General features: G+C 41.6%; 1 protein-coding gene and 1 pseudogene across 10 annotated transcripts in view; both read right to left on the minus strand.

The window, feature by feature from the left end:
• Positions 1–14,961, minus strand: part of LOC147008442 (folliculin-interacting protein 1-like) — a 177,455-nt gene that overhangs the window by 78,357 nt on the left and 84,137 nt on the right. For 9 of the 10 annotated variants that reach the window (XM_085863561.1, XM_085863560.1, XM_085863557.1 and 6 more), the window contains 2 exons: positions 10,046–10,143; positions 441–536 (listed from right to left, as the gene is read on the minus strand). The exons of the other annotated variant lie outside the window; for it this stretch is intronic. In XM_085863561.1, the coding sequence (XP_085719687.1) occupies positions 441–536; positions 10,046–10,143 (194 nt within the window). The remainder of the gene's footprint in view (positions 1–440; positions 537–10,045; positions 10,144–14,961) is intronic. 10 annotated transcript variants of the gene reach the window in all.
• On the minus strand, positions 2,932–6,918 carry LOC147008443 (uncharacterized; annotated as a pseudogene).

The following is a 14,961-nucleotide window of genomic DNA, read 5'->3' on the forward strand; positions in this document are numbered from 1 at the left end:
TTTTTTTGGTTTTTTTAATCCACATTTTGAGATTTGCTTTTTCATGAAAAGTACAAATTGCATTTGAGCTAGTATCCTAAAGTACTACGTGTTTCAAATTGTACAAACAAAATAATCATTAATTTTAAAAAAAATAAACAAATAAAATTAAAAAAATTAGTTTACAGACAAACAAGGAGCAGACAATTAAGAAAGAAAAAAATCATGCCAAAGAGCAATTTTGTTCCAAATGCAGGCAAAAGAGTAAAAATCTCCATGCACTTTATAAAAAGTCCTCATGCACACACTTGGTAGGGCAGTGCAGATTTGCAGGCAAATATTATGCCCTCCCACCCCCACCCAATCGCAAAACCCCAATCACCTTCCTTTCACTGCAAACACATTAAGAAAGGTTATTTGTGCTCTGCTAAACTCAAGGCCCTCCCTCTACACTAACAAACCTGCAAAGAAAGATGCACTTCGAACCAGACCAAGAGAAACGGCCTGCAGGGCCTGGACTGAGCTGCATTTCCTACCACAGGAAAATGAGAGAAACCCTACAGGATAAGGGATGAAGGGCAAGGATAATACAAACATTATACAAGTAACGCCACAGAAATCCGGGAGTTAGCAGGTTGCTGCAAAGAAATGAAGATTAGGAAGAAAAAGAGGAATAATAATGTGATTGCAAATATATATATATATTTTTTTTTTTTTTTTAGGATTTTAATCGGCTTTTAATAGCAGCCAAATGAGTGACTCAGAAATAAACCAATGTCACCCACAGGGTGACCCGTATCTTGCCAAAAGGTGACCACGTGTGACTTCTTTAAGGTCACACTGAGGTGAATAGAGCTGCTATCCACCAGGAGCGACTCCTTGAGGAATATCTGCCTACGAGAGATTCCAATGAGAATCGTTCTACAGAGTAACCATGAAAAATATGCTTTTGCCTCATAACGTCACCAAATGATGTCATAATGTCTCAAGCTTGACATATCTAGAAAGTACTCATCGAGGTGTTCAATTTGAGGTATGACACGATATGGTTCCTAAAACTTGAAAATTTGACCTTGGGGTCAAATATGTTTGACCTGAGGCGCTAACCATGAAGGTCAAGGCCAATCGCCACCAAAAATTAATCAGCTGAGTGCCAGACCATGAACTATATTCCCATGAAGTTTGAAGACGATCCGATCAAAATTACTCAAAAAATAAGGGTTTCGTCGACTCCCCTGATTGCGCCAAAGTGACCTTGACCTTTGACCTTGACCTTCAAAATTTTGTGCACTGAAAGGGACCTCTATAGGCCTCTGATATGCGAAGTTACAAAAATTTCCGATGATAACTGTGCTCTGCAGAATTTTTTATACGTGATTACAGACAAAAAAAAAAAAACAAGCTGACTAACATATCGCAAAAACTTCGTTTTGGCAAGATAAAAAACAAAAAAAAACATATAAGCTGACTAACATATCTTGCAAAAACTTCGTTTTGGCAAGATATATATATATATATATATATATATATATATATATATATATATATATATATATATATATATGCTAAAGCCCATGGAGAGCGATGTCTGCCAAATGATCGTCAAAGTTCAAATAGTCATTTTATTTAAAATTCAAATTACCCATCTATGGTACCCAAGACAGCTATTAGGGAGAAAGAAAAAAAACAGAAGAGCAAAGAACAAGTGTGCAATGTAGCACGTAGAGTGAGATGTACCTTTTAAGACGTGGCACAACCAATAATCCACTGGATCTATTATATAATGTGAACTGTGGTATCTGTCCATGTGTTTGTCTGTCTAACGTATTTAATATGGTGACCGCTTCCTGCACTGCATTTGAAAAGCTGCTCACGCAGGTAAGGCTCAGCATTCAACCAGGAAAAGAGCATGATGCCAAAAGAGATACATTTTAAACGTACAAATAAAACATTGAATCAGTTTTATTCCCTCTGCCACAGAAGGTGGAAGGAGGTTATGTTTTCATCCATCTGTGTATGTGTGCAGGATATCTCAAAAAGTTGTGGACGGATCCGGATGAAATTTGGTGGACAGGTTGTGTGTGACAAGGACGAACTCATTAGATTTTGATGAAGATCCGGAACCAGATCCGGCTACGAGAATTTTTTAAGTGATTCTTCACCATTGAGTGATCGGGCTAAACTGATATCTCAAAAAGTTGTGGACAGATTCGGATGAAACGTGGTGGACAGGTTGGGTGTGTGACAAGGACGAATTGATTCAATTTTGGTGAAGATCCAAATCCAGATCCAGATACGAGACTTATTTAATTTTTAAAGCGATTCTTTACCATTGAGAGCTGGAGCCAAAAATGATATATAGCATGATATTTCAAAAATGTATTCAGCCCAATATGTTCTTGTGATCAGGAATTCCGTGGCAGAGGTATGCGCTCCACCGAGTGCCCTTCTAATTTACATTGCGTTAAGATGTGATTATCACAAAGTTGAACAAATGCCAGCGTTGTTCACAGTAGCCTGTACTGAAAGTTTTTGAACAAAGGCTGCTGTGCAAGGCAATCATTCCATTTAAGAAAAAACCTCCATTTAGCATTGTGACACAAAAATAACATGTAATAGTGAGCTCCAAAGAGGTCCAAAAAAAACAAATTCAACTCAGTGGACACAATAATGTAATTTCTTCGAGTTAGAGCATCCGTTCTCAGTTGAAGAGGATGTAGTTTTAAACCCTGACCATACCAAGTCATTAGTTATATCAAAGACCAAATGGTGCATGTTGCTTCTTTGCTTAATGCCCAACATTTAAAGGTGATCATATGTATAAAGTTTTGCCTCAATCTGTTCAGCCATTTCAAAGAAGATTTTGAAGGTTTAACAAAAATATATATATATATATATATATATATATATATATATATATATATATATATATATATATATATGGCTGCCAAATCACGTGACAGATGAAGTCATCAAAATTTTGTTTTTGTGGACCATTTTATCCCTGGAAGCCCCTCAAAAATTTTCATACTAATCGGATGCAGTGTTCTGCAGATGCAATTATGACGTCATAACGAGGGCACCTATGACATAAAAAAAAAACATTCCCCATGACTACTTGCTTTGTGCAAAGTTTAAATTTTTCCTTGGTGTCGTTTCGGAGATTTAGAGGTCCAAAGTTTTTCCGTTTTTCCAACATGGGTGCCACACCACACGACCTATGACATAATTATCATGAAAATACTCTCCATTAGTAGTCGCACCAATGTTGAAATTAATCTCAATCCGACAAGCGGTTGTGGAGAAAGACACGAAAGTTATGTGTAGACAAACAAACAAACAGACAAACCCAAATGTAATACCCCGCCTTTGGCGACAGTAACGAGCGCAAATAGACTCTTGGCAATGATCGAATATGTAAGAACAAATAAAAAAGCTATGGCAGACAATGCCACCAGACATACACAACAGGAGGAAAAAAATGCCGATTACCCCCTCTCCCCACCCCAAGTGTGAACAACGCCACCCGCGGCTATGAGTGAAACCAGAATATTTATTCGGAGGTGGCTCAAGTTACCTGTCAAGTATCAGAGGTACAGAAAATACTAGAGCACAAAATCAAGGCCTTGGGTTGTGAGTGTGATTATTAGCATTCTCCACATTATCCATAAGGCCAAAAATAATAATAATAAAATACCAGTTGATCATCCAAGCATGCTTCCTGCATTTTTTTGTTATTTGTTATTTTGTCAAACATCCTAGGGAAAATAATAAATAAATAAATAAATAATAAAATTAACGCACCCATGTTTAAAGGAAGCTATGCAGACTGCAGTGAAGCATCTGCACCACTTAAGAAGTAGCCCGTGGGGGACCGACGGTTACTTCAACAGGTGAGGTGACCTTACTGTCCTGATGCAAATAAACAACACAAAAAACTAAACACAAGAATGAAACACGGTGGGTTAGAAAGGTTCTTCTTCTTCTTCATGTTCGACCGATGGATGTAAGGAAGGACATACCAAATAATGAAGCAGTTTTTGCACCATTTTTAAAATCCACATCTTCGTGTATGACACTTGCACCATTCATTGAATTGATAATTTTCACAATTTCAATCTTAAGTTTTTATAGCTTATCTCTAGCCACAGCACCGAGAGCTGTACTGCTGCCTTTTGTTCATTGTTGCTTTCAGTTTCCGTGCATGATATGTGAGAAATACATTCTGGTCTGTGCACGTCTAAGTACATAAGTTCCATCACAGCCGTTGCAGTAAAATTCAGTGCACGCATCCGATTAAAGTGATGTAAAATACGTCTGGTTTTAAAACTAGCAAACTACATGACGAATTAGTCAATTTGATGTTTCTATTTTTTCAATACCAAATCTAGAAATGTCCTTTCCTATGAATTTTTTTATGTTTATTTGGAATCATATGAGGTCCCAGAACAATTCGAGCTTGGTTGCCCAAATGGCAACTTTGGGCAATTCTGGTAATTTGCATAATCCAAGATGGCTACCAATCACCATCTCGATAATTTAATTTTTTACACCCTTGTAATAAAATGGTGTGCAATACCTCTTTTCAGGTTTTTTAATGTATGTAGAATCCATTTCTGATGTTATTCCTTTGATTACAGGTCCATCTCACGCGTTGAAGGTCAGATAAAGGTTAAATTTGATCTCGGGGTGGACAGCGAATTGAATCAACTTGATGAACATTAACGATTCACTTTATTCATGTTTTCTTAATGTGAAAAAATATCACTAACATGTCAAAAAGCTGGTATTCACAATTACATAAGTGTAAAATTATACAATAAGATGATAATTGTCATCTTCCTCAACTGAATCAAATTTCTGTATGCTCCCACTCATAATCGGAATCAGAAAGACCATCCTCATCCTCCTGGCCTTCGCTCTCCTGATCGGCACCCTCATCAAAATTATCTTTCCCAACATCCTGATCTCCATCATCCTCCTGATCTATGTCATCCTCATATCGACGTACTCATCTGTAGTTTGAACATCTCGTCTCTGAGTGTGGATTGCAGCAGCCATCTTCACCAGAGCAGTTACAGTATGACGTACATGAAATATGTTCTTTGTGGCAGCCACACGTCTCAGTGATGCACTTCTTACTCTGTGCCCTATATTGACACCGGATCACGTCAATTAGCTCTGGCGGTGCCGGGTCACCCTTAGCAGTGACAGGAACAGGGATATTATCCTGAATCTCCCATCCAAATTTTGTGAGATCAGCTGAATCATCGGGTGGAGCTTAGTGGTCTTCCGCTTTCCACAACATCACTTGTAAATGAGCCCTCAACACGCGTTGTAACAAGTTGGTCGTTGTTGGAGGAAGGGCCATCACTTTGGGACTTTTCTTATTTTTGGTGAATAGCGTAAAGCGAGCAGATTCCATAGAAGTTCCCGGTACCTGACCATACAGAGCGAGAAAGAAAGGTTTTGCTGCTTCCAGCAAATCAGTTTCTGTGGTGCCCACCTCACCCAGAAAATCAGCCAAGCCCGGGAAGTTCCTTGCCAGCAAAGTTTTTAGTGCGCCAATCTTTCCTTTGCCATATGGATATGAGGTTGTGTCGTACCCACTGAGGGCGTGCACGCCAAAGAGTTGCAAACATTTTGGCCCTAGGTCAGCACAGGTTGCATTGATATCTAGGACTGTACTGTCCCAATGCTCCATTTGTACTTTGCACTGTAGGTCTGCCCGATACACCCAATACACCAACAGAACAAACACATCAGTGTCATCACTAAGCACGCATACCACACCCGTTCCAGAGGTGGCTGCCACAAGGACATAGGAAATCATGGTGATGTCTGCTTCGTCATGACCAAATGCACCATCGTCGCGAGTATCCATCGTTACATTATCGTCAACAGTGAAGGTGTACAACATGCTCGCCAGCCTCCATTTGTTGCTGTTGCTCTTTAGGATGACATCTTGTTTGGGTAAAGGACTGGCAATGGAGAGCTCATAGTCGATGATAATATCACCAGCCCGGCACATTCAATCATGGTCCTTCGCAGAGACATCTTGGTACTTGTCAAAGACCACAATCTTCTCAGTGGCAGCTGGGTAGTGTATCAAACGACCCTGGATCGATCACATCACCACAATAAGTGACCAGCTTGGTGAGCATTTGCTTCCATGTCAACAAACCACCATGACTCACATATTTGTCATACAGTTCAATGGATGTCCAAGTACATAGTTTTCTATTAGTGTACATTTCATTGATAAGCAGGTTCAAAGTGGCATCATCAATCGTGGGGCTCTGGACAGCATGCACAGGAATTTTCTTAAATTCATCATAACAGCGAACATGATACTGTGCCTCAGCTGCGGATAAGTCATCTGCGCCGTGACAACGCATAGCAACTTCCGGACTCCACACATCATTTCAATCATCAAAAGAGTGTAATACAACAGCCTTGAAGGGTGGAGCATCCTTGACACCCTTTCTTTCGCACTGTACCAGTCTGTCTCATCTATCGGGATGTTTAGGATTTACAGGCTCACAAGATGCAGCACAAAAGAAACATTGTTTCTTAAAATGAAACTCTTTTACTTGTGATTGTCTGATTCTGGCAGTTGGTGGTTCTTCACTGTCTCTCGAACCCTCCTTCCTCTTCTTATCCACAACTTTTTTGACATGATACTTGGAGGTGAATGAGCAGTAGCAGCCTTGATGAACTTCTACTAATGCCTCATCGCCTTGCGAATCCAAAACATACTGCATTCTAGTAAGGGTTTCATCGTCATGCCGCTCTGTTGCACATTCGATAAGTCTTTTTACTGCTTGTAACTTGAATGTTCTTATTCGTCCAGACTTGCTGCAGGTCGGGAGAAAGCACTTCCCAGCATCAGGCGCTGGATTGGTCATCTCGAATCATGCGAAATAAACACTAAAATTAGGAAGAAAATTGCACAAATGCATGCAAACTTCTAGCTATAACATTAAATATACATATAATATAATATTCTATTATATAATAATATTTTTAGTTGCCATTTCATCGAAACATCCAATAGTTGTCCACACAGAGGTCAAATGTAACCTTGACCTGAACTTTTACATGTGAGATTGACATGCAATCGAAAAAATATCATAAATGGATTCTACACACATGAAAACCCTAAAAAAGATGTATTACACACCATTCTAGGATTAGAGAGTCAGATGCTAAATTATCGAGATACCGTTTGGTGACCATCTTGGATTATGCAAATTACCAGAGTTGCCCAATTTTGCCATTTGGGCAACCAAGCTCAAATTGTTCTAGGTACCCATATAAATATAAATCGACAAAAAAAAAAATAAAATAAAATAAAAAAACTTCATAGGAAAGAGCATTTCACGGTTTAGGAAATGACAAATCGACGAAATATAGAATGCAGACAAATTGCGTGAATGCACGATGCGCCGATCATTTTGATGAGTTAAGTTTCATTTTAGAAGATGGTTTTCATCTGTTTGCAAATTCGGACATGAACTAAAGTCCTGAAGCCGTGGTATGCAGGAACAGTTCTTGATGGGCGATGCTAGCTATGTGATGTTTTTTTTCTGATTTCACTCGTGGGGAGTTAGACCAGGAAGCGCTGGCGAGTCTCCATCCCACGTGCTCTATGTAAATCTGTATATGAAATGTTTACTGTAGATCTATATAGAAAGATGGCATAGCCTATAATTTTAATATGCACGAAGTGTGGAGTTTTTTTGTATTTTGCCACACATTTATGATATATTTGTTAACAACTATGGATTGTATTTTTAATAGGCTGATTGAGTGTATACATGGTGTCAGGTATATGACCAATGTTATATTTGTTTGGGGGTAGAAAACTGACATGTCTGGTACATGACAAGTAAAAAAAAAACTTTTTTTTGGGGGGGGGGGGGGTAGTGAAAAACTGGCTTGTCTGCTACGAAAAGACGGCGGCCATTTTGCCAAAATAAATAAAAACAAAAAGGGCCTCCTTCCTTCAAGAAAATAATAAATAAATAATTCAGACAATCAACTGGTATTTTATTTTCTCATTATTGGGCCAAATAAAGGTTTGTTGAAAATGTGACAAAAGCCGGAATGGCAAAAAGTTATGCCACGGACAATGCACGCACACCAACACGATTGCAAAACCCCATCTCCCACTGCTGCTGTAATCACGTTTGTGGTTAAGGGGGGAGGAAGCTCAGGGCTCAAGCCCCATGAGCCCCCCCCTCCCCTCACCCTTCATTGCACCACTGCCCATGGCAGTGATCTGGCCATTTAAGATAGCCTCCATTCAATTTTTATTTCGTAGACAATTAAAAAAAAAAAATTATGTACCTGGAAGTTTGTAACTAGTTGTAGTAAAGTTAAATCGGCCTTTTTTATTTACATTTTGGTGCCTTGAAGAGATAGACATCATCATTTTCCATGGCCTCCATACTTTACAAAGCCGGCAATATGCCTTAACGGCATCATAAAAACTTCCTCGCGTGCCTTTTCACAAAGCATATATTCCTGTATCAGGCCATTTCCAGTTCCACAAGTTTTCAAATGATTTTATCCATTAAACTTTAGTTGACCTTGTGATCACACTTGACAGGACCATGCCAAGCCATTGACAAAATGGCAGCAAGCAAACTAAGGTTAAGGATGTGTTGCAGGAAGAAAACCTATTTGCTTGCCACCATTTTTTTTTGTCCCATTTCAAACATGACCTTCATACTTACTATTGATGGATGGACAACACCACCCAAGGATTTTTCAAGTTTAGTTATCAATCGAAAGCATGTCTTCTTTATATTCTTAAGAAATATCTTCAAGTATTGCTCATTCTTGTTCGATAGCTCTCTGGGCCTTCCAGTCATGGGTTTGTCAATTGCAGATGACGTTTTGCTGTACTTGTTGATTGCGATTCGGATTACCTCACCTTGAGGATCGAGTGATGAGAGCTATTTCACACGACGTTTTTCCTTTTTTAGAGAGAAACAATTCTATGGTGGTATTCTGAAATTTTAGCCATAGATCTGTACTCTGCAGAACAAAAAGTGGGCTTCTAACTTTATGGATGTGAAGAGAGGAACACTTGATGTTAATGAGAAACACCTGACAATGAGTCATTAATTTGATTGATTGGTAAATGTGATAGGCTAACCCCCGCTTTAGTGGGGAAAATGGCCTTTAAATGCTTGTGTGTGTGTGTGGTAAATGTGATGGATTAGTGACAACACTTCATCATTGCTGCTCATGTATAGTTCACTTGAGTTGTTGATTAGCCCTGGTCAGTTTGGCTCGAACAGACCCGCAGCATGTAGATAGCCGATCGATCTCTCAGTTGTGACCCAGAGATATTGTTGATGCTTGCAACATCCATATATTGTAACTCGTGAATGTGTAAGACTTTTGCACAGCAGTGCATATTAAAAACAGTAGAAGATAATGAACAAATCAGAGTGTAAGAGATGTAACCCAAAGACCCCAGCTTTAGAGATTATATGCTGAGCTGGAAATAGATGTTCCCATCAGAACACCTTTCTCCCTGCACAATGGAAGACGATGAAAATTTTGAAGCACGTCAACACCCCAAACTTGTGCAAAATGCAAACTGCTTCACTGAAGGCAGACGAACCACCTGAACAACTGTGGCAAATGTGCTGCATTTTCTCTTGGAGCTTAGGTCCAGAGATGAAGCAAATGTGTTTTCACCACCCCTTCAATAAGTATTCCTTCCAAACTCTTCCATGCACCAACTTAAGAGTCCACACCAAACCACAACAGAAAGTTTCCATTATTTGCTTGTACATATTTTTCACTCATTTTTATGAAGCAAAAACAACACAACATGGAAAAATGCAAAACAAAATAAACACTATTGTTACAACTAATGCCAGCAAACATAAAGTGCTTTGATTGAAGCAAAGGCAAATCAGCACAAAAGACGCTTATGGGAATACGCTTCAAAAATGGGTTAGAAAGTTCAACAGAAAAGCAAAAAGTAAAAATAATATTTTACATATATATATATATATATTTTTTTTTTAAGCATTATACACACCTCGAGTCCTTTCTTGCAACATGGTGTTTGTGTTGAGAACAGGAAAGGAATGCGAGGACGTCAGGCCAGAATTCGTGCACTCAAAGCTCTCGGTGAGTCTGCACACAAGCTCATGCTCTCAGTTATATAATCTACATAAGCACAGATTTTGGCAAGCAGTTTTATGCCTCCATTCCCCATAGGATGCTTGAGTTTATTTGGTAAATGGAAGGAATATAAATTTGTGAAAACCTATGTTTTTTTTTCTTTTTTTTTTGCCAACAAAAATCTTACTCATTGAAAAGTGAGGTAAACACAAGGTGAAAAGGTAACATACAGACAGTGGGGCCACAGTTGAACGCATCAAACAAAGGGATGAACAGAAGAGCAGAGAGAGGTGAGTAAATACCAAACTACAAGAAAGAGGGTTGAGTTAGCTCAGGTAAATGGTTGTAGAAAAGATTACGCAGAGGGATTATGTGGTGCACCATTTGCTTTGTGAAAATATGGATGTTTCATATGAAATGGTCATAAATGTTTGTTGACCATAATCAAGGTTTCATTAGAAGCTGAGTAGAGCACAGTCAGAGTTCCGGCGGCTGCAAAACAGTCTACTTCCAGCTGCTACCAAAGCATCAAGTGGTGCACAAACACAAAATAAAATTCGACTCAATAATTTTGTGCCCAAAATGCCCCTCAATTCAGACAAAGCAAGTTGAAAATAACTCAAATTGTTGGATATGAATGCAAAATTGTTGATACAATAGCAACTCTACTCAAAGTACGGCAAGTACACACAATAGACGTGGATGCACTACTCCATTAATGACTAATTTCACAGCAGACTACATAGGTGGACGGAGTTTAAATCAAATTGTCAGACCAATCATGTTTTATGCAAGACGGTATAGGTGCTGGGCATGGAACAGTTTCACAAGCGATGCCGATGTATTGGCCACACATTGTACCAGTAAGAATTCTGCACTCCAAAAATTTTTGCTGCTGAGCGTGCCATCCACCCGAGCTATGAACAGGGATGTGGGCCCTTCACATGCATGCACAAAGCGAGTCAAGCATTCATGTGGTTTCTACACGTTGTCCGTTTCACTTCTCTCAAAACTAACATCATTTAATTGTAAATTACAGAAAAAAATTGTGATGACAAAGACCAAGTAAAGATCACAGTGCCATTTACAAGACAGCAGCATGCGAAGAGTATGTGAGTTCAAAGGGTAATTAGAAATTAAAGACAGATTTCTGAGGGTGGAGGAAAGCTTTTTGATCTGCCACACAGGCAACATTGGTCCTGTCTAGTCTCAGGATCGGCACATTACACTTGTTGATCACTTGGTAAGCAAGACTGCTGGTGAGCAGTGAGGATGAACATGATATGAGAGGATGCCGAAAGCAGCAGCTGAGTGACAAAGCGAAACATTCAAATGTAAATTCCTGAAAATAAACAGATTATGTTTAAAGGGCTCTATATTTGTGATTTCACAAAGTGATGTTAGATACAATTGCAAATAGTTCATCTGATATAATAACAATAGAGAAAGACATCTACAGAGAGTGAATTTTAAAACTGGGTGAAAGTCTGGTTCATTAGAAAACACACAGACGCTGTTGAACTTACCTACCGCTGCAGAATTATTCTCATCTATCTATAATTCCTGTGTGTGTGTGTGTGTGTGTGTGTGTGTGTGTGTGTGTGTGTGTGTGTGTGTGTGTGTCTGCGGCCACCGTTTCTCGACAACCGCCGGTCCGATCTGATTGAAACTTGCCAGGAATATTGCCGGGGTCCCGCGGATGTGCTTTTTCAAGGTTCGATGTCAATTGGACGAGCGGTTCCAAAGTTACGGCCATTTATCTGTCAACCAATGATAGGACACGGTGCTATGACATCACGAATGACGTCACAATTCATGTTTATTTATTTTGCACGATTGACGGTCCGATCTGATTGAAACTTGCCAGGAATATTGCTGGGGACCCGCGGATGTGCCTTTTCGAGGTTTGATATTAATCGGACGAGCGGTTCCCAAGTTTTGGCCATTTATCTGTTGACCAATGACAAGACACGGTGCAAAGACATCACGAATGACATCACAATTAATGTTTATTTATTTATTTATTTTTGCACGATTCACGGTCCGATCTGATTGAAACTTGCCAGGAATATTGGTGGGGACCTGCGGATGTGCCTTTTCAAGGTTTGATATTAATTGGATAAGCGGTTCCCAAGTTACGACCATTTATCTGTCAACCAATGACAAGACACGGTGCTATGACATCACGTATGACATCACAATTCATGTTTATTTATTATTATTATTTTTTGCACGATTGACATCACAATTCTTCTTCTTCGTTTGGTATGACATCACAATCGACGCTGGGGACGTTAGTATGTGCCTTTTCAAGGTTTGATATCGTTCTTCATCTGTTTCAGCTGTTTCCCAAGTGTTTCCCAAGGTTTAAATTAATTGTTCAAATTATTAATTAATTCTAAGGTTTGAATTTTCCCAAGGGAAACAGCTGTTTCCCAAGGGTTTGAAAGCTGTTTTTTTCCCAAGGTTTGAATTAATTGTTGTGCTTGGTAGACATTTGTGAATACATTTACAGAGAGAGGGGCGAGAGAGGAGGGGCGAGAGAGAGGGGGAGTCACAATTCAAGAGTGGGGGAGAGAGGAGGGGTGAGAGAGGGGGAGAGAGGGGGCGAGAGAGGGGGCGAGAGATAGGGGCGTCACAATTCAAGAGAGGGGGAGAGAGGAGGGGTGAGAGAGGAGGGGGAGTGAGAGTGGGGGCGAGAGAGAGAGGGGCGAGAGAAAGAGGGGCGAGACTAGGGGGGAGAGAGGGGGGCGTCACAATTCTTCTTCTTCGTTTGATATGACGTCACAATTGACGCTGGGGACCTGAGTATGTTTCCCAGATGGTTCCCAAGTTATGGTCATTTATGATATGGTTGGTCCAATCTAATTGAAAAAAATGCCCCAATCCAGTCGTTTACGAGAGCGAAGGAACGAAGCTGCACATACGGGCACGCACCTACAGGCACGCACCTACAGGCACGCACCTACGGGCACGCACTAGTTGTCCAAAAGGCAGGAACAAGCATTTCAGTTGAACAAACTTCATGGGTTCTTATTTGCAAATTATTTTGTATCAAGCGCAGCATTTAATATTACTTTATCAATGGGTAAATATTGTTGTGGTTACCAAATTCGCAAACCACCATTCAGGTCCCTTAGGTGAGATATCTCGGTAAGTATATGTGTAGTTAGGCCCAAACCCGTTGTCTAGTGGGAATACATGTCATTCATGCGTGCTGCGACTCTTCAGGATAGCCGTTTTTCTTTTACTATCTTTATTTTGGACCAACCGCCATTGTTACCACCACCAACCACAACATCAACCACCCACCGCGGCGCCGCTTCACGTCACACCTCGCAACCGTCGCATCGCCACCGTTCTTGCGCCGCTTGTGGGTACCGGTGTTGGACTCGTGCAGGGCGCGCGCCGAACAGCGTGTACAAAACCACGGATTTTCCGCTCCAAAAACGATCAAAAACGACACACGCCCACTTTTTTCCGTCCAATCGGTGAGCGAGGGGCGATTTGGCCCCGCCTCCAGGGCGTTGGAGGGCGGTCGCTATATGCAAATTCATGGATCAAAATGGATTCACGCCCACTTTTTCTCGGGCCAATGGGGAGCGAGGTGAAAGGTCGAAGGCAGGGGGTCAAAGGCGAAGCCACGGGGCTTATATAAGCGACCGCGTTCGTCAGTAGAGCTGAGTTAAGACTTCGCAGTCGGTGGAGTTGGGAAGAGGAAGAATTGGTTGTTGGTCGTCGTCGTCGTCGTGTGCGTTGGAGTCGGAGCGAAGAGGACGGAGCTGTGGAGAGACGGCGAAGGCAGACGAGGGGGTGCTCGCGTCGTGCCGGGAGCTGCACACCAGGGAGGCCGACGGCGCGACCTGGCCGAGGTGGAGACGCTCGTCGCGGGACTCGAGGCAGAGTAAAAATCCTCCTTACCCCGAGCATCAGCAACCCCCTCCTGTTTCCCCCCGCGCTGAGATAGTGCGACCAAGGGGGCCCCTTTTCCCACCCCCTACCAGACACTGTCCGCGAGGCCCGCGGAGTTGAGGCACCATCGCCGCTCCGCGTCTCATCACCAGACGGGTAGGCCCGACCCGGTCTCGGCCTCGGGCCCGCCTCATCCTTGAGGGTGTTCTTTTTCTTGGTTTTGAATATGTGTTGTCGGCGCCGTCTGTGAAGTAAAATTGTATAAGTGTTGCCGTGTGCTCGCGTAATCGGTATTAGATCTGCATTGTCGCATTTGCTTTTTGTCTTCCTCTTTTCTATGTGCTTTTGGTGGAATTGTATATGTGTGCTTTCCGTTCATCGCGAATAAATGTGCTTTATTATTGAACTGTTCTCCCGCTTCGCTTCGTCTTTTCCTCTATTGAATCCCCATCTTACTTCACGTAAAGGGTTGGTAGTGGGCTGAATACGCCCAATAATTAATCGAACCGTCGAGGCCGACGATAACACCGCTCGGTTATCCCGATAGTACGGAACGGGTCGCTTAAGTGGCCCGTGTCCGAAGTCGACCTGCGGCGAGGTGCGATCGCCCGGTCTACCCTCCGTGTGGGTACTTAGGTAGGTCGAATTTGGCGAGCAACCCTATCCCACGCGGGGGCTGATTGGCTCGATCGCGGTGAGACCGAAAGGTCCACCCGTGACTGGTTCCCGGCGTTAGTCCGAGAGGGTCACGACTGGATTGTCCGTCCGGTGGGCGACGTGCCGCGATTCGAGTTACGTGGCCGTCAGCACGCCGGCGGGCGCGAATCCGTAACAATATCATACGTGTCAGATGTATCAGCCGGAAATATTATAAGATGATGAGGTACGCACACTCACCTGACCCATCACTCAGATGGA

This window comes from Eptatretus burgeri, chromosome 18 (assembly GCF_056783735.1).
Source record: "Eptatretus burgeri isolate ZD-2024b chromosome 18, Ebu_testis_v1, whole genome shotgun sequence".
In the NCBI taxonomy this organism is placed as follows: domain Eukaryota; kingdom Metazoa; phylum Chordata; class Myxini; order Myxiniformes; family Myxinidae; genus Eptatretus; species Eptatretus burgeri.